Here is a 22,315-nt window from a genome sequence, read left to right on the forward strand (position 1 = left end):
TGGGGGATCCTGTGAGCCACGGCTCCGGGGGATTCTGTGAGCCACGGCTCCGGAGGATCCTGTGAGCCACACCCCCGGGGGATCCTGTGAGCCACACCCCTGGGGGATCCTGTGAGACATGCCCCCTTGTAAAGCTTATAAAATATATGGCCTTTTCTGTAGGGCTTATCTCTGGAACCATATGGCAGATTTAAAAAGAAAAAAAAAAAACACGTAATACTCAAGCAGTGGGAGTAACATAATGGCAAAAACTGGTCCCTTTTGACCTGTCAATAGGCCGCCTTTAGCTATTATGGTGTTCTGGGACTCTTCCAAATTATGTGGACCTAATCCACAATTTGTCAGCCTGCATGAAGATATGCCCTGGCCTGCCGGTCATCCAGTTGCCATTAGGGCTGGCATATCCAATATTATGGGCAGTGAACGAGGAGACCACCCACGAGGTCAAAAACTCGGGGTCTTTAGGGGAGTTTAATAACGGATTTAAACAGGTTAAGGATAGGCAATTGCTGAGAGTGTGGCTACAATTTGCCGGTCACCGCTTATCAAATGGATTCATCACTTTTTACCAAGAGCTTCCAGCTGAGATTTGTTTAATATAATCTCTATTGAGTTCTTCTTTTCTACAATTATCCCAATTACTATTAAACATGTAATGCAAAAATAAAAATTTACAAGACTTAATTAGATGGCACAGCGTCTGTGCTTAAAAGTTTCCCCAAAAATAGAAAGAATCAACAGCTCTATAGAGATTGCGGATTTTTTTCGTCCTTTACATAAATTCAAAGCCCGGTAATCTCCGCTAAGTCAGGAGACTTCTATTCTTCAAAGATAGGAGCTTTGTGTGTATTCCACTAATCTCCTACACCCTGCATGTGCGATTTAGAGGCGAAAAGCGGTTCCAGAAAATATTGGAAATTCCATTTTCTCTTCCTGCGGATAATGAAAATACTGAATTTTATCAGCGCTACTTTTTTTTTCTTTTTTTTTTTTTAATCTCGTATTCGTTTTAAAATTCCGTAAACCTTGTTAACAAAAAAAAAAGTTAAAAATAAAATGTTCCTCCGTCAGGATGACTGACGTGTGCCTTATAATAGCAGAAGTGACATTTTTAAGAGAACATGAAAAACTCCCCTTTATAAGAGCGGCTCATAAACTCCTCAGATATTTATTCATGGTCTTAAAAATAGGATTCCTGAGAGGGGGGCAACCTCGGAAACGCTTTTTGGCAATTGTTTATTTGGACACATGCACTGGAACACACACGGGGCCTAATTTATAAGTGCGAGCCTGGAAATGTCAAAGTGTAACTTTTACGTTGTGAGACTGCATCCAAAAATAACGCACAACCATGAATTTCCTGGCGAGTACCGCTAAGGTCAGGGGAATGAAGACAGTTTTGTGGATTACGGGTGTTTTTTTCCATAAATAATTTAAAGCGATTGTAGGATCAAAAATATTTTTTTTACATATATATACAGTATATCTATATAATATAAAACGTGTGTGTACATTTATATATATATATATATATATATATATATATATATATATACACACATTTATATATATATATATATATATATTTATATATATATATTTTTATATATATATAATATATATTTATATATATATATATATTTATATATATATGCATATGTATGTATATATATAGTATTTTCTACAGCAGCCTGTCACGAAGGACTATGGGGATAGCGAGGAACCGGGCCCCTAAGCTGACCCTCATACTAAGGGGCCCTGTGCTATCCTTATTCTCAGAGATACTTCTAATGGTGGGGATGTCTGAATCTCCTTCCTGGCACTGCTCCTGGCCAGTCCTGATCAGATTCCCCCTCCCCAGGTGGTCCAGGACAGATATGTGATTTATTCCACAAAAACAGACAAATAGGGGAAACCAAAACTCTGTCACACAGCATGCACATACAGAGAAATTAGACAACAAGAGATTAGGAGGAAAATAAGAGCAGGGAGGAAGCAACATGATAACAAGTAACTTCACAACACCAATCATAAAGCAACCCTTTCTCCAGCTATTCTGGGAAACCAGAGCACACAGACCAACACAACAGAAACTTTACTCCGCCTAGGTGGAAGATCTCCTTCAACCTAAGTATGGGAGGAGCTGATGTGATTGGCTTCCTTACAACATGTGATCCCAGATGCCTAACAAGCAGGCTAGCAGAAGTGAACTCTTGCTAGCCTGTTTATGACTGAGCACACTGCTGGCTGATGCCCCAGGGTCTACCTGTGTAGATCAGAAACAACAGAGAGACCATTGGGCAGAGTGTCAGAATCTGCAATGTGAACAGCATTTGATGCCGCAATCACAGTTGGTGAGTTTTGTGTAAAACTCCGAGTGACACATCCGCATTAATATTTGTGTTCAGACATTAAATGAAGCCGATCTTCCTTGCCTCTCTCAGAGCACGCAATCCCAGCATAATTTCCATAAGCAGCTGAGTTATTTGCAACCATTTTGCTTCTTACATATATTTCCTGTATGTATGCACTGACACTGCAGGATCTGATCAGACACACACACACACACACACACACACACACACACACACACTCATAATTTCTGATTAATCTCACTTTAATTTTTGCTGTCTTTGTAGTATTTGCTGATGATTTTGCACTAAATTTGTCAAAATGTGCAAAGTCAAAAAGGCTCTATTTGTTTGTTAATCAGATTTTGCATCTTTTCGGCACTAAGTTACAAATCCTTTAAAAAGTCAGCCAAAAAAATTAAATTGAACTCCTTCGGAAACCATACTCCAGACCCCCCAAAAATGTGACATTTGGTACAAGTGTCATTTCATAAATCTGTGTAAAACATCTGGATAGACAAAGTTCTCGATTTAAAAAGAAAACCTTAAAAAAGAAAGACACTAAAAATGTGGTAGAGAATAAGGAGCAAATATTGAAGCCACTAAAAAGTAGGAAATTGCTCCAGGAAACTTGAGAAACTAAAATGATGAATAAGGGTCTTGGTGTTAGTACAGACGTGTTCTCATCCCGCTCTCCTGTCTGCAGCAGCTGCTCACTGTAGACAGGAGAACGGGATAACAGCATGTCTGCATTGTCTGTGCCAGCTCAGATCCTGCAGTGTCAATGTTGATGTCATTGGCCAAGGATTCAATTCGGGCAGCATTTGCTCTGAACAAGGCAGAACTGTCAATCATGCCTAAAGTAAGGCAGAATGGTGCCATGTCAAGGGTGCACCAAGGAGTAGAGATGAGCGAACCCAAGGTTCGGCGTTCAGTGTCCGTACCGATCACAGACTACAAAAAAAACAGAGTTCGGGTTCTTTATGTGTACAAACCACTATCGTGAGTATCGCTGTGCTCGGGTACGCTCAGTGCTCAGCCTAGCGTGAGATACTTGCACTGTTTGATCGGCTCTCACTTAGGGTAACAACAGCCTGACCGGATGTAGTGTGCACCAAACAAGAAAATGGAAAAAAACTACCTACCCGCCCAGAAGTGATCTGTTTATGGCTGGCTGCATATGGCGGAGACCTGAACTGCCCAATCAGTGACCTCCAGTGGGGTTCAGGTCAAGTCCGGGCCCCAAACTGATCTTAATTTAAAGATTGGCTGCACCCGCCGAACCGAACTTCCATGGATCCGCTCATCTCTACCAAGGAGTCCTCATTTGAATGGGACATAACATTTTTTTCTGTGAAATAAACTAAAATTAAACACTGCAGGTATGATTTTTATAAAGGCTAAGTCACCTATTTCCAGAAGAGAAACAGTAGGTGGGTCGTCTGCGCTGCTGATGGAGATTCAAAAGAATTGGCTAGGATACAAAGTAGACTTGATTCGGTTTTATTATCTATGCATCTCTTCTATCCGACACCTCCATTACTAACTCAATATTAAAAAAAAAAACATAAAAACACACACAGGACATAATAGTTTATTTAAATATAGACTCCCCCATACCATCCCTGGTTCACCAATTTATTATTAAAAATGTTCTCTCGAAGCTCCTCTATTGTTGTCCACAATTTCCGAATGCAGCTCCCGTGACTGTGAATAACCATAAAGTCCAGCTATTCACAGGAGCTAGTAGTGATGTAGCACCCACGGGCAGGGGTTAAACTGTTAAGGCCCTGTCACACACAGAGATAAATCTGCGGCAGATCTGTGGTTGCAGTGAAATTGTGGACAATCAGTGCCAGGTTTGTGGCTGTGTACAAATGGAACAATATGTCCATGATTTCACTGCAACCACAGATCTGCCAAAGATTTATCTCTGTGTGTGACAGGGCCTTTACTCGTCGCCGGGCCGGTGATGTCGGGTCTGGAGTTGTTACGGGTGGCCCTGCCTGGCTTCGTGGCCCCGAGGTGTACAATAAAATAGATGGACGGGATGATGGGGGTTGTAGTGGCATGGTTGTCGTGATGCCACCTGTGGTACGCGGCCAGGGATTAGCCGTCGCTGCTGTCGCTGTCCTCCAGGCTAATGGTAGTAGCAGCAAAGATGGTGTCGCTCCCCACAGGTGGAGCAGGCCCGGGGAGGGTGATGAGGGGAGTAGTGGTGGCAGTGGCCGTTGGCGCCGAAGCTGGTAATGAGTCAGAGTCGGCTGCTGTGGTTCCAAGTGTCTTTACTCCCTGTTTGTTGCGGGGGAACCGGCAGATTAGGACCAGGGGTATATATCCCAATCGCCAGTCGGGGCCCACCATGCTCCAAATGGTAATGGAGCTGCTAGCACCCTGTGGGTTAGGCAGAGACTATACAGCTGGATGGCTCTGAGATAACTCAAGAAACCGGTCACGTGTGTAGGGACACGTCAGACCGGACGACAACCCAGTTAGCGTTTCGGTGGAGCGGACGCTACTCCGACCATGTGTGTAACAACACATCAGGCCGGATGGTAACCAGTTAGCGTTGACCGAGAAGACCGCTGCGACAGCGCCCTGTCGGCCACATGTGTAAGACACGTCAGGCCGAGCGGTCCTCTGATTAGCGTTTCTGGCCACCACTCGACTGGCCAAGTGTGTAAAGGACACGTCAGACCAGGTAGTCACACCAGTAGCATTTGACTGGGAAGCCGAGGAGGATAATACGGTTCACACACCCAATCCAGGAACACCCTGTTAACTTCACAGGGATTCTGGGGTGCGCTGTCCGTGCGCGTAGAGGGCACAATCGGACAGGTGGCGCATCAGGTACACTGTCCGTGTGCGTAGAGGGCACTCTCGGACAGGTGACGCAACAGGTATTCTGTCCGTGTGCGTAGGAGGCACAACTGAACAGGTGACACAGCAGCCGCAGCCCAGTTAACGCCACTGGACTGCTCTAGCACAACAGGAACGGTAGCAAGGAAGCACGGTGCCTGACCCTCATGTGCTGAGCCACGAATCTTGGCGTGACAAGCACCGTTCGCCTAGCCCTACCTACCGCTTCCAACAAGGCTTATGCCACCAAGAACTCTAAATGAAGACTGTGCACTTCCATGTTGTCTCCAGCCCCTTTTATAACCTGGGTCCGCCCCAAACCCAGAGTGGAACCACCAAGGTCCAATAGCAGAGTGCCATGTCATCAGTGACGTCACATGCGACTTATCCGGAACCGCCACGTCATTGATGACCTCATGGCAGCCACGCCCCAAACACTTCACCAGTCATCGTCTGACGACCAATGGTGAGGTGCCAGATCGTAGGGGCGGGCCTCTGCGAGCCAGTCCAGAGTTGCCACGTCATCAGGACACCTGACACCCTCTGCCCTATCAGGGCCTGTCACCTCACAGACATGCTCAGTGAGGTCCTTACCGGACCTAGCCTCTGATGCACTAAGTGCCTGAGCATGCTCAGTAGCCTGAGCAACAGGCTCAGAAAGCAGACTATCAGTTTGAGCATGCTCAGTAGGCACATCCCAGAACTTAGACACAGCACGAAGTCCAAGTACCTGTGCAAAGAGGCTGTTAGGGTTAATTGTGGGAGCATGCTAAGTAGCCTGAACTGAGGACTTAGTCTCAGACATAACACAATCAGGCTGAGCATGCTCACTAGGCAAAACATCGGGCTTACACTCTGGCTGGGGTAAATCGGCGCACGCATGCGCACTAGCCGCCTCTCCACACTTAGACGTGGTGGAAGGAGCAGCCAACTGGACGACCCGAGGCACGGCCAAGAACGGCAGCCGGCGCCTGGGCGCAACAGGAACCGCAGCAGGCTGCTTGCGGCTATGGCGGCGCCGGTTCGTAACACTGTTCCCGTGCAGTCCCAGAGTACCGGTCACTCGCTTTTATGGGCCCCGTCGACCTTGGATAAGTTGGAAGAAGCCACCGGTGTTTGGAAAGAGTCCTTTCTAAGAGTTGACCCTCTAGTGGCGAGGAACCCGGGCTCAACGTTCTGCTCCAAGCCTCAGGCCCCGTGAAAGAAGAAGAGAAGAAAAAAGTGGTGTTGTGTCGCCAGAACTGAAGTCCCGGCTTGACAGTGTCCAGGTGGCTCCTACTTCTACCGCAAGTGGAACCTGGTCCCCCAGGTGGTTGTCCTAGTGACTGGGAAAGTCACATGCCTCGTGATGGCCACCCCCCTGTCTACCCTAGTCCAGCTCCCCAGTGAGAAGGCTCCTAAGCTGTATGAAAGTGTAAATGTGGAAACACCGGTGATTAACCCCCTCTTTACCCGAGATGAATACTGCAGCTTAAATGAGCTGCAGTACCCTGTGGCGACTGAAGCCTCAGGGGTGCCACAGTGACAACAACTCTCATTAGAGTTGCCAGCTCAACTCTGCGCTCAGCGAGACCCAGCAGCTCTGATGAGCGTTGTCATCACCGGGCGCCTGTGAATAGCTGAACTTCACTGCTGTTCAGAGTTGCCGGAGCTGCATTCAGGGATCGAGGACTATGATGGAATTTTGTGGGAACATTTTTGATAAATTTTTGAATGAGGGATAGTGTGAGAGAGTCTTTATTCAAATAAACTATTTTTTTCATGTGTGTTTTTGTCTTTTTTTTTGGATTAATGGGTTAGTAATGGGGGTCTGTGATAGACACTTCTCCATTACTAACCCCTGGGCTTGATGCCAACTGACACTACACAGCTGACATCAACTGCCCCCCAAAATATTACCCTGATTGCCACAGCACCATGGCAATGTGGAAAGGTTGGCCAAGCACCAAAATTGGCGCATGGAATGTGATGTCACTTCTTGGGTGGCTTCGGGCTGCTATTTTTAGTCTGGGAAGGGGTCAATTTCCATGGACCTTCCCAGCCTGATAATATCGGCCCCCAAACTGTTTACTTTACCTTGTCTAGTGATAAAAAAGGTACAGGCACAAAAGGGTGTAAATGTACAATATACCATGTACTGCAATAGCAATTAAACCCTGTCTATATGCCTGCTCTAAACTAAGCTCTCCCTCCTAGATCAGCTCTCCCTGAACTGCTTATAGAGGCCAGTGTGCTGAGCATCGCGACCCAGGTCTCATAAAAGACCCGATGATGCAATGCGGTCGGCCAGTCACAGTAATGTTAGTAGCCAACATGACTATGGCATTACCACCTATCACAGCCAATCCTCACATGTTTATCTACTAACAGCCACAAAACATTCGGGTCGGGGGCTCAAGCATGGCGCTATAGCATTCGCGATACTCTATCAAGTAACAACGTACCTGAGGTCCCCCAGTTATTAAATTGTCCACTTCTTTTCTTTGGCCGTTTCTATCCATCAGTGACTGCAGTGCCCATAATGAATGGTACATGAGAATTGGCTAGCAAGCATGTATGGTGTGTAGCATGTCTGATCACCAAGGATGGCACTTCAGTGAGAACAAAGGGTGAACACCTCGCTGCCATAAGAAGAAAACTTCAGATAGGATCCTGGATAGTTATTTTAGTCTACGCGTTTCGAATATAAACTCCTTCCTCAGGAATAAGCAATCCTGAGGAAAGAATTTATATTTGAAACGTGTTGCGTAAAATCACTATCCAGGATCGTAGCTGAAATTTTCTTCTTACGGCAGTGCAGTTTTAACCCTTTTTTCTCCACTGAAGCATCATTTGTGTCTCTAGGGTTGCTGTAGCAGTTTTATGCTACTACAGTGATTGTGTCTGACAAAACTTTTCCAGATGAGCAAGTCTTGTTCATTATCTTAAGTTTATCCCTCGGATGTAGCCCTATTGCGCTTTTATGTCTCCCCTATATCAAGGATGGTACAGAATATACTGTATGACCCAGAGGAGTGTGAAGATGAAGAAAACTGATCACATGCTGTGCCTTTTCTCCACCAGAATTGGTGACATGGAACAGGATAAAGTACGGCATAACCAAGGGTGTAACTAGAGGTTGCAATCGCACCTGTGCCCTGGAGCCTAAGGGACTCCAAAATCCCTTTGACCCATTTGAAAAGACCAATGCTATTAAAGACTTGGGGTTACCACTGGAGCTTTTGCATTTGGGCCCATGAACTTCCAGTTATGCCACTGGGCATGACAGTGGGAAAAAAATATTTGAGATCAGGGACTTTTCAATGAAGACAATATATTACAAACTTAAAATGAGAAGGTTGTGGTAGCGCTCTACTAGTGGTGGAGAATCCCTTTAACTATAAATTATCTTTAATAACATTAAAATATAAACTGTGTATATCCCAAAGCGCAAAAAAACTTGTTTAAAGGGAACCGGTCACCGGATTTGGTGACACTAAGCTGCAAACACCACCAGTGAGCTCTTATATACAGCATTCCAGAATATTGTATATAAGAGCCCAGGCCGCTATGTAGAACATAAAACACACCTTTATAATACTCCCCTAGGAGGCGGTCCGGTCCAATGAGTGTTGCTACTCTCCAGTCCGACACCTCCTTGCTCCGATCTGGTGCCTCCTTTATGTGGCGATCGCCGTCCTCCTTCTTCTGAGGTCCATGTGCATGACGTCTATGTCGTCCACACTGGCAGGCTTTGAGGTCCTGCGTAGACGCACTTTGATCTGCCCTGCTCAGGGCAGATAAAGTATTGTAGTTCGCATGCACGGGCGTTACAGTACTTTGATCTGCCCTCAGCAGGGCAAAGAGAAGTGCACCTGCACAGGACCGCAATGCCAGCTTGTATTAATGACGTAGAACAAGTCATTCTCAGTTGACTGGGTAGAATGAGGACGGTGATCGCCGCAGAGAGGAGGTGCTGGACTGGAGAGCAGCGACATCCATTTGACCGGACCGTCCCCTATCAGAGTATTATGAGTATTATAAGTGTTTTTTACATTCTACAGAGTGACCCTGGGCTCTTCTATACGGTATTCTGGAATGCTGTATATAAGAGCCCACTGGTGGTGAACACAGCTTATAGTTGCCAAATCTAGTGACAGGTTCCCTTTTAATGCGGGCTTCACACGGTACGATCTATCGTGCAATTGCACGAGCGATCGCACCCGCCCTCGTCGTTTGTGCGTCACGGGAAATTAGTTGCCCGTGGCGCACAAAGTTGTTAAACCCCCATCACACGTACTTACCTGCTGAGAGACCTCGCTGTGGGCGACAAACATCCTCTTCCTGAAGGGGGAGGGACGTTCAGCGTCACAGCGACGTCACACAGCAGCCGGACAATAGAAGCGGAGGGGCAGAGATGAGCAGGATGTAAACATCCCGCCCACCTCCTTCCTTCTGCATAGCCGGCGGGAGCCAAGGGACGCAGGTAAGCTGTGTTCATCGTTCCCGGGGTGTCACACGGAGCGATGTGTGCTGCCCCGTGTACGATGAACAACCGGCGCCATTAAAAATAAACAATTTTTTAAAAATAAGTGACGAGTACACGACTCAAGATTTGTGAGCGATTCTGCGTCGCTCGGAGGTGTCACACGAAACGACGTCGCAAGCGATGCCGGATGTGCATCACGAAAACCGTGACCCCCGACGATGCATTGCGCGATAGCTCGTCTCGTGTGACGCCTGCATTAGTCCCAAAAAGAGAAGTAAGCACTAGGCACCAAACCCTAATGTCAGTGGGAAAATAAGGTCTGCCGGGGCTAGGAGTAAAAAGTAGCGGTGGTGCTCAGTAACTAAAGATAAATTATTATTAATAATAATAATAATAATAATAATAATAATAATAATAATGAAGACATTACGGCACTCACCAAGCTGCAAAAAAACCTTTATTTACAAAATAAGTGCCTATTACGAGAGAGAATTACCTGTTGTAGGACTGGGTAACAGCTGTTTCGCATTCACTCACCCTCCATCTGACCCTCTTTTGCGTTCAGTTACGGCTCAGATGAAGCATGTGAATGCGAAACAGCTGTTATTCTCTCCTATAATATTCACTTATTTTGTAAATAAAGTTTTTTTATGCAACTTAGTGAGTGCCGTAATTTCTTCTCCTTTATTATTATAAAAACTTGTTTAAAGACGTTTTTGTAATTAAATGTCTCCTTCCTCCCACCTTAAACTGAGCAGCGCTGCATGGAGAAAGGTCAAGACTCGAGCCACCAAGGCAATAAACCGGAGATTGTGATACTTGTACAAGAGGGCAGCAAATATTACCCGTATCTGTGCGGAGCCAGAAATAGATTTCTCATTGCTAACTACTAAATTTACAGATGGCGCGTACATTCCTATATTTATATTGTAGAGTCCTTAATAAAAAAAGAAAGAAAATCCTGAAACCAAGTAGGTAGTAAAATGAGAAACAAAATTAAATCTCCACTAAATTTCAAGGGCTAAACACAGCAGATCTGGGTATAATTGTGGTGTGAGATTTTTTTCCATTTATGACACTTCTGACGATAATGATAATTTCAGTGATTTCCCCAACAAGTCAGTTTTGGGTTTCCCTATTTTTAGACAATGGTGGAATCCCAGCCTATGGGTTAATTAAAGGTAATGCCTCGTAATCATAGACATTCTTTGGCGTAAGTAATGTAAAGTTTGTTTGAGACTTTTTGTTATTTATTATTTTAGAATTAAATTGAGTTTTTTAACCACAGAAGATTTTTTTCTAACCCCTCAATAGCAAAAAATTCAATGGATCTTTTCTCATACATAAAGCTCCTGCAGATCTGTATATGGTGGCGGTTTTTAGGACGGGGTAGCGCTTACTTTTATTTCTTTACTTTTTATCTTTATTGTCTTTTTTTCCTGACTGCCAGAACAGAAGTATTTACTTATTTTATCATTTTTATTTCATACGATCTGGTTTCCCACTGGTACACCTGCACTTTTAAATGTGCAATGATGTAGTGTTAAGTACCTGGAACACCTGCCGTAAATATACAGTGGGCAATCCCTAAAGGGGTTGTCTACTACTTTTACATTGATTGCCTATCCTTATGATAGGTCATCAATGTCTGATCGGCCGGGGTCCAACAGCCGGCACCTCCACTGATCAGATTTTCTCGGCGGCGGGAAATGCTCCATACCAGAGCTGCCCCGTCTTCTGATAGTGACCAGGTACTGAACATCTGCCTCCTATTGATTTGAATAGGAGGCGGATGTGCAGTACCTGGTGGCCGCCACTATCAGAAGACTGGCCAGCAATCCCTGCTGTCGCCACCAGTACCAAGAATAGCTAATCTGTGGGGGTGCCAGGTATCGGACCCCGGCCGATCAGACATTGATGACCTATCATAAGGATAGGCAATCAATGTAAAAGTAGTAGACAACCCCTTTAGGGATTGCCCCCTGTATATTTATGGCAGGCGTTCCAGATACTTAACACTACATCATTGCCATCAATGTCAAAGTAGTGGATAACCTCTTTAGGAAGTAACAACAGTCAAGTTTTGCTTAGTAAGAGATCTAGGTGCGGGAACGCATGATAGACCAAAGGTACATTTGGATCCTGCCTTAGACATACCACCATGTATCAGTATTTCTTTAAAGAGTAACCGTCATTTTACATTTTTTTTTCCATAATTCATTAGTACATGTGAAAATAAGAAAGTTTGTTATATATCTTATAGAAATCTGCTACTTTATCCTCCTGGACTGATCATTCATTCTCAAAATTCTAAGTTCAAAAGTAAAATGTGTCTTCAGTTAATACAGATTTTCCCATTACTGGGATAAGAGATGGCAGTTGGTGCTTTTAAAATTCTATGGAGGAAGGAGGGGCTAGAGGTAGAGGGGGAGGAGCTAGAGGCTGACACAGACAGACAAGGAAGAAGCTGTAAACGACACAGAGGGGGAGGAGTAGAAGTAGACTAACATTCTGCTGCTTTATGAGCACCAACTGTCATTTTCTGTGCCTGCCTCCAGCTCCTCCCTTCTCCATAGAATTTTTAAAGCACCAACTGTCATATATCTCAGTAATGGGACTTAACACAGATTTTACCCATGAACTGAACGTGAATGATCAGTCCAGGAAGAGAAGGAAGCAAAGTTCTCTGATAAGATCTATTGTAAAGTTTATGTTCCTGTGTACTTTTACCTTACGGAATACAAATAAAAACGATGATTATCACTTAAATTAATTGAACGGATATAAGACAGTCATTTTAAAATTAGTAAATCCCCATCTGTGCCCTCCCCCAATATGGAATAGTATAATTTAATCACAAATGATGGGTGGGAGGTTTGTTTTTACAAAATAAAAAAAAGTTTAAAAAAAAAAAAGTTTTAAATTTGTTAATTGAGAATTTTTATGTCTTAGTAAGCATTAGTTAATCATTTTTTTTATTGGGCCACGTACAGGATAAGACTAAATAGAAATAACCAGCTCAGTAAACCGGTCAAAAATTGAAAACAAAAATGTATAAATTAAAAAATAATTAAATTAAAGTATAAGGATTTTAGATGTTCAATTTCTTTACTAATTAGGGACAGATGTAAATTGAACTTCCTGTATTCAGATATTCCATGTTCATTTAATTATGTAATTGGAAAGTTTAAAGATCTTTCAGAAAGCCGAGATTTGAAAAGATTTCATCTCCGTCTTTCGATTTGTTTTATTAAGCCCAATGTTAACGAATACTCCCATAGAGTTTACTTTTCAGCCGCTACAAACACTGGTATTTGTCCTTGAAGTTTCCGCCACTTAGCTGTTAAAGGCATTCTGTGATAATAGATTTTTTTCAATCATTTTTAACTCTAATGTATCTGAGCATCCGTACAATACGCAGTTGGCAGGTAACCTCTTTTAGATGTTAAAATGTTAACAAAATTAATGGATTGTAATTAATAGCTTTAAGTATAAAACTCGGTGAAGCAGGAGGGAGCTGGTGAAAAATGATCTTCCCAAGTGACAGGCGACTTCATTATATATACAAGATAAATAAGCCCTTTTGTTGGTGCTGAATACTTTTTTAGATTCTTTTGTTCTAGGGACATGAGCACTGTTCTTCCGGACATTTTATAAAATCTCGGATGAAATCACTGGAGGTTTGTGTTCCAATGAGCAGTTTTTTCAAATCCGATGATATCACATGCAATTAAGGAGACTGTTCAGCGCTAAGGACTCAATGTCACATTCACTATATTTATGTCACAAGTGTGTCGCATCTGGAGGTTATATCTTTTATTGGAGTCGATTTACTTGCAATTGATGCCTGGAGGGTTAAGGACTGTTTCTCTTCTGGCTGAAGTTACTCATTGCCTTTGTTCATCATGCACTTCCGCTATATTTACCCACTCCTGGCTTTACTCCATGCTGGTGATAGAATTTCTATACTGACCACTTTGAAGGAGCCAGTCTCTCGAGAAGCTGAGGTGTTTTTAGTTGCAGCTGAGACGTTTCCTGCTGGAGAAACTTAGGATCTCTATTTGTTGTGTCTTTCCCCAGTCATTTGTCTTACCTTCCTCGTGTTGTTTTATTGTAGTAGTGGGACTACTCCTTACTAGTCATGGCGTGGACTAGGAAAGAGTCCGGCTTGAGCCAAGCACACAACTACAAGGGTAACATCACAACAAACAAGGGGTACACCGGGAACACTTAAACAACGGTGGGCTCTAGCGCTAGTGAGAGGGAATATGGGCACTTCCTTACCTGCCGCTGCTGTACCCTGCACTCCTAGCCAGTCCCTATATAGGTTCCTCACCTGTCGCTGAGCCGGAACCTGAAGCCCTAAGATGACCCTACAATAGTCCCTGGCTAGGGAGTGGGCAAGTGGCCGTTGCTAGCCTCACCGCTGCATTGAAACAACACACTGGGAAAGGAAGACAGATAGGGGGAAACACCACAACAGACTGCTGCAGTCAGCACCGAGACTGCAGCCACACTAACAACTGCAAGAGAGGATTTCACCAGCTCCTTCCTCCTCCTAGACCAAAATCCAAATGAATCAAGAATAACCGGCACCCTCAGCTGGTAGCAGAGGGTATATTGGGACTGGGAGTGGTCCCAAACTGGAAACACCTGTGATGGTAATTGGTCTGCTTGTTGTCAAGGAATACTAACATTAACCCTAAAACTGCCATAGCAAAGGAAAACATGTTTAAATAGCAGAGTCTCACAAGAGAAAGTGATACTCTGTCCCAAAACTGTCACTAAACTCCTATAGCAGAGAGCGAACCGTGACCTTAAGTTCTGGGTCAGCGAGGGTCTTGGCATGTGACGGCACATGAGTTAAGGACTCGTTTAGGAGTGTTAGGGAGTGCAGTGATCAGCCACAGGTGAGTGTGAGGTGACCAATCTCCCTAGTGTCAGGGCCTTCCTTAAACATCTCCCTTGGTTTTCTCTCTGTGTTGCGCTGCACACTGGACGTTCCCTTGTCCTGGTGTGACTATAACTGTAGACCATGTGTCTTGGACTTCCGGGAGATGGGGCTTAATCTTGATTGGACCCATCCACTTTGCTAATTTTGCAAATGTATGTTCTCTAGCAAAGCCCAGCAGACAGTGCTGAGGAATAGGGTTGATGAGGACCAGGATATTCTGTGCTACGTGCCAAACCCAGTTCCTAAATAGAGGACCGAAAATAATGTTTGGCTTCAAAATTTCCTCTCTTCTGTGCACACCATTGCTTATAGCTGTTAAATATTCTTTCTGAGCATGTCATGTTTGATCTCCTAAAACATTTTCCATATTTTTATCAAATACATCACATTTTATGCTGACCTTCCTGGTCAATATCTGCTATATCACTTTATGACACGCTAGCACTGGAAAATCAACGAGTCCTTCGTCTAACCAAAGCAACGCAAATGAAGGCAAGTGGCGAGTCTTGCAATAATTTGGTGCCTGCCATATTTCTAGAAATCAGGTTGAATTCAATCTGTACAAGTAAATGTGCACAAGTGCCATATATTCTCGTACATTTCCGGAACATAACTTTGTTTGCAGAAGTTTTGTGCTGATTTGTAGGGAAGTTCACCGTCTTGCCTTGCAGAAGATGCCTGGTTTTGTAGTACCCATCAGTGCATTTATAACAGCCTGTCCCGGTATTATTTTAAGAATGTGCGGTGTAACATATACAGTGCTGCTGGTGCCCTCAGGCCAACAGCTGGGGATTGGAAACTTTCTGTAACCCTGCTGATTATTATGTGTAAGAGGAGAATTTCTGATGAATAATATATTGTAAATGTATTTCTTTATATTTAGGTCTACCTTTTTCCTATGCCGGATCCTTTCTGCAACCTCAGCATTTCTTCTGCTTTAGGTTGCAGCCTTGCAAACCCTGATCATGGTTCCCCTCCTCTTTGCCATCCATATAAGACTGACTTTGACAACTGGTGCCATCTGTGTCATTCCGGTGGCCAATGTAAAGGAGATTCCAACTTCACAATCATGCCACTGATTAAGGGATTTTCTTGTTTTGGCTTCAGCACTCTGACATCAGCCTTGTTCCTTGATTTGACTAATATCTCACCCATTTGATCATCTGCCTGGTACCTGTCGTTTTATTCCTCTTCCCTGGCTACTATTTGACGGCACTTGTGTCCCATCCTTTGGCTTTAAATCCAAAGAACTAGACACTAGTGTAGATATGAGAGTCTTCTCACCACTGTCTGTATCTCACGCACCTCCAATAGCGCTTTATCACCACTTGATCCACTTCTGTCTGCATAAGCTTCTATGTACCTGTTGAAGGGCAGACTTTGATAGAAACATTGTCCACTCGCACACCCACTTTTGGAATGCAAATACAATTTCTACTATATCTAATATATAAGTGCCTAATGTGATGTCTGTCCAGGACCACAGAGTCATGGTGACTGTCACGGACAAACTAGAGGCTAACCGCCCACTCAGCAGGATCCCAAGGTCCCCGAAATCCATTAACCCCTGTACAGGGATCTGAAATTACTACAAGGTCCAGGAGGTTGCTGCTTGTGGAAGGCTGCAATCCAGAAAAGAGTAGTCGCCAGGCAGAGTCAAAACCAGGAGATACAAAAGGGACAAAATCGTCAGGCAAGAGTCTAGTCAGGAAGTCAGGCTAAGGTCAAACCAGAGATGGCAGCAAAGTACAAAAATGGCAGGTATGAGAGTTGTCAGAGAGCAGGCAGGGGTCAAAACACAGGGATCAGCAGTAAATGCAGGGTGTGAACTACAGACACAGCAGTAATACCACAAGACTATATCTGGCAGCAACCAGCAGACTGGAGGAGGAATAAGAAGGGTGTGGTGCCTTCCTATTAGCCCTGGCTGAAAGGTGGTGACTTCAGCTGGAAGGCATAAGCCACCACAATCAGCCAGTGGTACTGCATGTCCTAGTGAAATCCAGCTTAGTGGATGGGCGAAGCCACTGGTACTTACTCCTCCGCCATCACTAGCACTGCCCACGGCGGGAATACGGCGGTGTTTGGTGATCAAAACAGAAGTAACAGGAGTGGACTCAGGTGGAGACGTGATGTCAAATTCTTCAGATATACAGTAAAGAAGAGCCTGGTGCCCCATCTTGTCTGGCGTGCCGTGGTTCCAATGAAATCACCCTTTAGCGCATCATATCTTTGACCCTTTTATTAGTGAGAAACTTTAGCTCTGATCCAGTCTATGCTACTGCTCCATTAGCAGTTTTATAAACCGTGAATATTTTGAGAAATCCAGCTGGGAAAGTCTAGAAGGCAGGGGTGAAGAACAGGGAGATTCTGTACCCTGTACACCGCTGTTTAGTCAGCTCCAAACCACTCGTGACTTAGAGGATACACATCTCCAGCGATAAAAACACAAATCTTTAGTATATTCACTGGGAAATATTAAAATGATCTCTTCAGGGATATATTTATTGGGCTAATTCCGAAATGGAGTTTTCCAATGAGATCCAAAGGATGATTATACTTTTTTCAATCTATGATTTTGCAACCTAACTCTGGATTCGAAAAAAAATTATAACATTCCATTATACTAGACGTTTTCAACTAATCTAGTCCTACGACAAATAAATCATTCCTCCCCATGCTACTTGTGTGGCCATATTAGTCTACCTCAATATAAGCTTTGGAATAATGATACAAAAAATATCAAACTTAAAGAATACCAAGAGCAGGACCAAAAAAGTGAACCAGCGTATTGCCTAAGGTTCACCGCACTACCTGCTAGGCTACACTTCACTAAAGAAGAGTGAATCCATTCATAGTGAATTAAATTTATACTAAAATTTGGGGTTCATCAGAATGTGAAATTTTTGAGATTCCGTTTGCATTAATCAGGCAAAGTAATGGCCAGTCTGCTGCCATTTTGCTGGTTTCTTTTGAGGGCAAAGAAGGGTTTAAAAAGTAATAGAATATGAAGCTCTGCCCATCGCTCCTTCTTCAAATCAATCTTTAGATCTTCTGGCCCACGCTGTTATGTATTGCATGATGTAGGTCATCGACATCAATGCACTGCACCCCACATGACCATGTGAGGTCTAATCAGCACCCGAACAAAATTGATCTGACTACCAAAGGGTGTGATCAGGTAAGCTGTGTTAGCAAAATAGATGAAAATAATCTTTTATTTTTTTTTAAAGGGAACCTGTCCGGTGCAATATGCAATCAGAACCACGAGCAGTTCTGGGTGTATTTTGCTAATCCCTGCCTAACTGTCCCTGTATACACTAGCATAGATAAAGAGATCTTTAGAAAAAGTATTTAGTTTCTTCTATGCTAATGAGGCCAGGGACTAGTCGCAAGGGCGTGAGTTCCCTTGGCTAGTCGGCCCCCTTAACATGTAAGCACACCCCTGTGGGCGTACTAACATGCTAATGAATAATCAGCTTCGCCGCAGATACCTCACTATTCATGGCGGCCGGAGGAGGATGGATACGCCCTGCGCATGATCTGGAGTGCCCTGAACTTCAATGCTCACTAAATCGATGCTGGGTGTAAGCTTCCCGGCTTCAGTGAGCTATAGTGCGCATGACCGGAAGTCCCAGGGACTCCGGATCATGTACAGAGTGCATTCATCCTCCGCCGGCCGCCATCAAGACTGAGGTATGTGCGGCATCACTGCGCATTCATTAGCATGTTAGTACGACCACAGGGGCGAGCTAATATGCTACTGGGGCTGACTAGCCAAGGAAATTCACAGCCTTGAGACTAGTCCCTGGCCTCATTAGCATATAATAAATGATCTTTAGAAATACTTTTTCTAAAGATCTCTTTATCTATGCTACTAGATACAGGGACGGTTAGGCAGGGATTAGCAATATGCATCCAGAACTGCTTGTGGTTCTGGGTACATATTGCACCTGACAGGTTCCCTTTAATGCTTTTCCATCCTTCTATTATGCTTTTGGGGTTTGAAGAAACCTGAGAGCAAAATCAACATCTTTTTGGGTTTCTTTTAATTTGATTGGACTAAAACGAATTTGACTCCCAATTTTAGTGAATCTGCTTTTCAATGAATTTCAAGAGATTCATTCCTCTCTACACCTAACACTAACCAGAATGGATTATATTAATGTTTAAAGGAACACTAAGCAGAAATATAAAAATATTACTGTTCTCCTTCACTTATTCTTTTTCTTTGATCATATTTTCTCTTTTTATTATCATTACATTTGAGAAATATATAATACTTCTCAGGAGCTCAATCATGTCCCTCCTTGTTGTCCAGTATCTTGACGTTGGACAACTGACTGCAGCAGGACCCTCCGCCCTCTGATCTGTTTGCAGAAGAACTAAAGATTGCAAAACCATGCCCCTTCACTTAGAGGATGAAGCTTTAGGTGATCACCAGCTGAAGATGAAACTGATCAGGTGGTTAACTCCTTTGGTCTCTGCAGGATTTGTTCGGGACTGACTAGTTAAAGAGGTTGTCCATTACTTTACCTTCGAATAGGTCATCAATGTCTGATCGGCTGGGGTCCGACACCTAGCACCTCCATCGATCAGCTGTTCACGGGGCCAGTGGTGGCAACAGGGGACCAGAAATGCTTAGTTCCAGAGCTGCCCCGTCACATCCACCCATAAAGGGATGGGCAGGACCCAGCCTCGGGCGCTATCAGAAGACTGGGCAGCTCCAGGACTGGGCCTTTCCAGCCACCTGCTGACACCGCCGGCACCAAGAACAGCTGGTGGGCTTGTAGGGTGTCGAACTCCAGCCGATCAGACATTGAATAGGTCATCAATGTTAAAGTAGTGGACAACCTTTAAGGATCCTGCAGGCTAAGGAACAAGACAACTATATTTCTTGTTTAATGTTATAATTTCTAGGTTTAGCATTCCTTTAAGTGGACATTCGAGAATATCACATATTGCTTCTTTTCCAATGACCACATGCAGCATGGACATGATACAGAATACACACAGTATTAGTAGATGGTTAGCGATGGACATGACGTGGTTAATTATTTAGAATTGAAATGCATAATTTTTGAACGTTTACCTCATGGACTCGTACCTTTTCTGTATCAATGCCTTTGGACATGGACCACGTTGATACAATGTAATCCATGACTCTCTCGCTAAGGCCTTTAGGAACTTGATAGAGTTTGAGGAAGTCGCGCACATTGTTCAGCACCTCGTGATAGCGGTTGGTGTTGGCGTACATCTGCTGGAAAATGGTGGTCACGTTTCCAAAAATAGTTGCATAAAGGAGAGCTAAAAGAGAAAGGTCAACGTCAGCTACAAAAGGCACAGTTGACATTTTACTTTCTTTTTGCAATAATTAAAAGTACAAGGCATTAGAAAACACAATTTTAACACCATTATCCTTAATTATTCATAAATAAATATGTAAAAGTACAAGAGAGTGTGACATTTAATGTGCTAAACCCATTTGGAAATACTCTGGGCCCATGCGATAATTTCATGTTGACCTTTTTGTCTATCTTTTGGTGTTTTTTTTGCCTTTTTTTTTAATTGCACATTACTCTTTTTCTTAATTTTCATCTTTTCTAAAGTCTATTTTATCTGTTCACTTGGGTTTTTTTTGTGGAATTTACCATTGAAGACCAGGTTTGGGATTTCCAGTTGTTTTGGGTGATTTTTCAAATAACAATTTTTTTAAAATCTCCAAAATTTGGTGCAGATGTACTCTTGTCCCCCATCTGGAATGATTTTATGTGCACCAGTTGTTTTGTGACTTTTTAAGCTAAAAAGTTGTGTGAACGAAATACACTCCTTCTATGCCATTGGAACTCCAAATTAGTTAATTTGTTTTATAAGTGCTTGGGCAATCATTGCAGCACACACGCTTTGTGATGTACTGAAAGTTTTTGCTTTATTACATCATGTGACCAGTTTATATAGTATCCCAAACAAAGAAATAACTCCTGAACTATGCACCAATAAGAGCCTCAGGGGTGTGTGTAGAAATGGAAAACTTCGCTGCCCATCAGTGTTAGCTGAGCCCTATGACATCATTCATTTATAAGACAAGATGGTTTCTATAAGAACACAATGGATTGTATTCTCTCACAGTTGGAAAAAATATTTTTTTATTTTTAAGACTCATGAACTCCAAGCACCATTTTAAAGAATTTGGAAGAAAAAAAACATCATCATCTACCACAAGGCTAAGTAAAGTGGCTCGAAACTGCCCCCTCTTCCTGCTGATACAGGCCAATGGTTTGGCTTTTTGTTCAAGCTTCCAACATGTTCAACTTTCTGTGCGAAATCATTTTTAAAGACATCTTCCTTATGGTCGGAGATCATTCCTTTAAATACAGAGCTCACAACCCCATGTCATTAGGTTACAAATGGTAAAATTATTTCTGCCTGCAATTTCAACTAGGGGGACTTATGAGTTTTTTACATAGTATTTTTTTTTCTTTGCCTCCCAAAAGGGGACCTATCATTTTGACATGTCAGCAGTTTTGATCAGTAGTGTTGAGGTGCCGAGACCCCGACTGAATGATTGAACAAAGTGGGAGACATTCTCTGGTGAGCGCTGTGCTCTTGTGCTTATGATCGTTCTGTTCGTTGGTAGAGATGAGCAAACCTGACCTGTAAAGTTCGGGGTTCGTACTGAACACTGGGTATCCAGGGTTGAAACCCACACATGGTTTTCTATAAACAGTCCGTGCCCAAAGGCCGCTTTACACGCTGCGACATTGCTAACGAGATGTCACTGGGGTCACGGAATTCGTGATGCACATCCGACCTTGTTAGAGACGTCGTAGCGTATGACAGCTACGAACGACCGTTAACGATCAAAATTACTTACCTTATCGTTGATCGTTGACACGTTGTTCAAATCCCAATTATTGTTGCTGTTGCCGGACGCAGGTTGTTGGTCGTTCCTGCAGCAGCACACATCGCTATGTATGACACCGCAGTAACGAGCAACATCACCGTATCTGTGGCCGCCGGCAATGAGGAAGGAAGGAGGTGGGCGGGATGTTATGGCCGCTCATCTCCGCGCCTCTGCTTCTATTGGGCGGCCGCTTAGTGACGCCGCTGTGACGCCGAATGAACCGCCCCCTTAGAAAGGAGGCGGTTCGCCGGTCACAGCGACGTCGATAGGCAGGTAAGTATGTGTGATGGGGACTAATTATGTTGTGCGCCACGGGCAGTGATTTGCCCATGACGCACAACCGATGGGGGAGTGTGCTTTCACCAGTGACATCGCTAGCAATCGCTAGCGATGTCGCACCGTGTAAAGCACCCTCAAGTTTGGCTGCTGTTCATATGCTAACCACTTGATCGAGCATCGCGGAGCTGGGGTACGCTCGGTGGTTGGCCCAGTGAGAGCCACTTGAACTTTCTGGTTCTCACTGGGGGTAAAAATAACATTTTCGGATGCTGTGTGTAAAAAACAAACAAAAAAAAACAAAAACCCAAAAAAACAAACATCCTGCTGTTCCCCAGAAATGCTCCATATATCACTTGCTGTATGTGAGCTGAGAGCTGAACTGCCCAATCTTTGACTTATTTTCATGCACGTGACTAACAGGGTTTACCTATTACCTGGTAAACCCCCAGAAGATGTTACAACACACAGGTAACACAGGGGTCATGATACAACACAGGTCC

At 43.8% G+C, this 22,315-nt stretch overlaps 1 protein-coding gene across 4 annotated transcripts in view; it reads right to left on the reverse strand.

Moving 5' to 3' along the window:
• The window catches only part of KCNH5 (potassium voltage-gated channel subfamily H member 5), a 332,203-nt gene that overhangs the window by 51,422 nt on the left and 258,466 nt on the right, over positions 1 to 22,315 (reverse strand). For 2 of the 4 annotated variants that reach the window (XM_075330810.1, XM_075330808.1), the window contains one exon: positions 19,740 to 19,939. In XM_075330810.1, the coding sequence (XP_075186925.1) occupies positions 19,740 to 19,939 (200 nt within the window). Of the gene's footprint in view, positions 1 to 19,724; positions 19,940 to 22,315 lie in introns of all 4 variants that reach the window. The other 2 variants (XM_075330809.1, XM_075330807.1) reach the window with 1 other exon arrangement.

This window comes from Anomaloglossus baeobatrachus, chromosome 12 (assembly GCF_048569485.1).
Source record: "Anomaloglossus baeobatrachus isolate aAnoBae1 chromosome 12, aAnoBae1.hap1, whole genome shotgun sequence".
Taxonomy (NCBI): Eukaryota; Metazoa; Chordata; class Amphibia; order Anura; family Aromobatidae; genus Anomaloglossus; species Anomaloglossus baeobatrachus.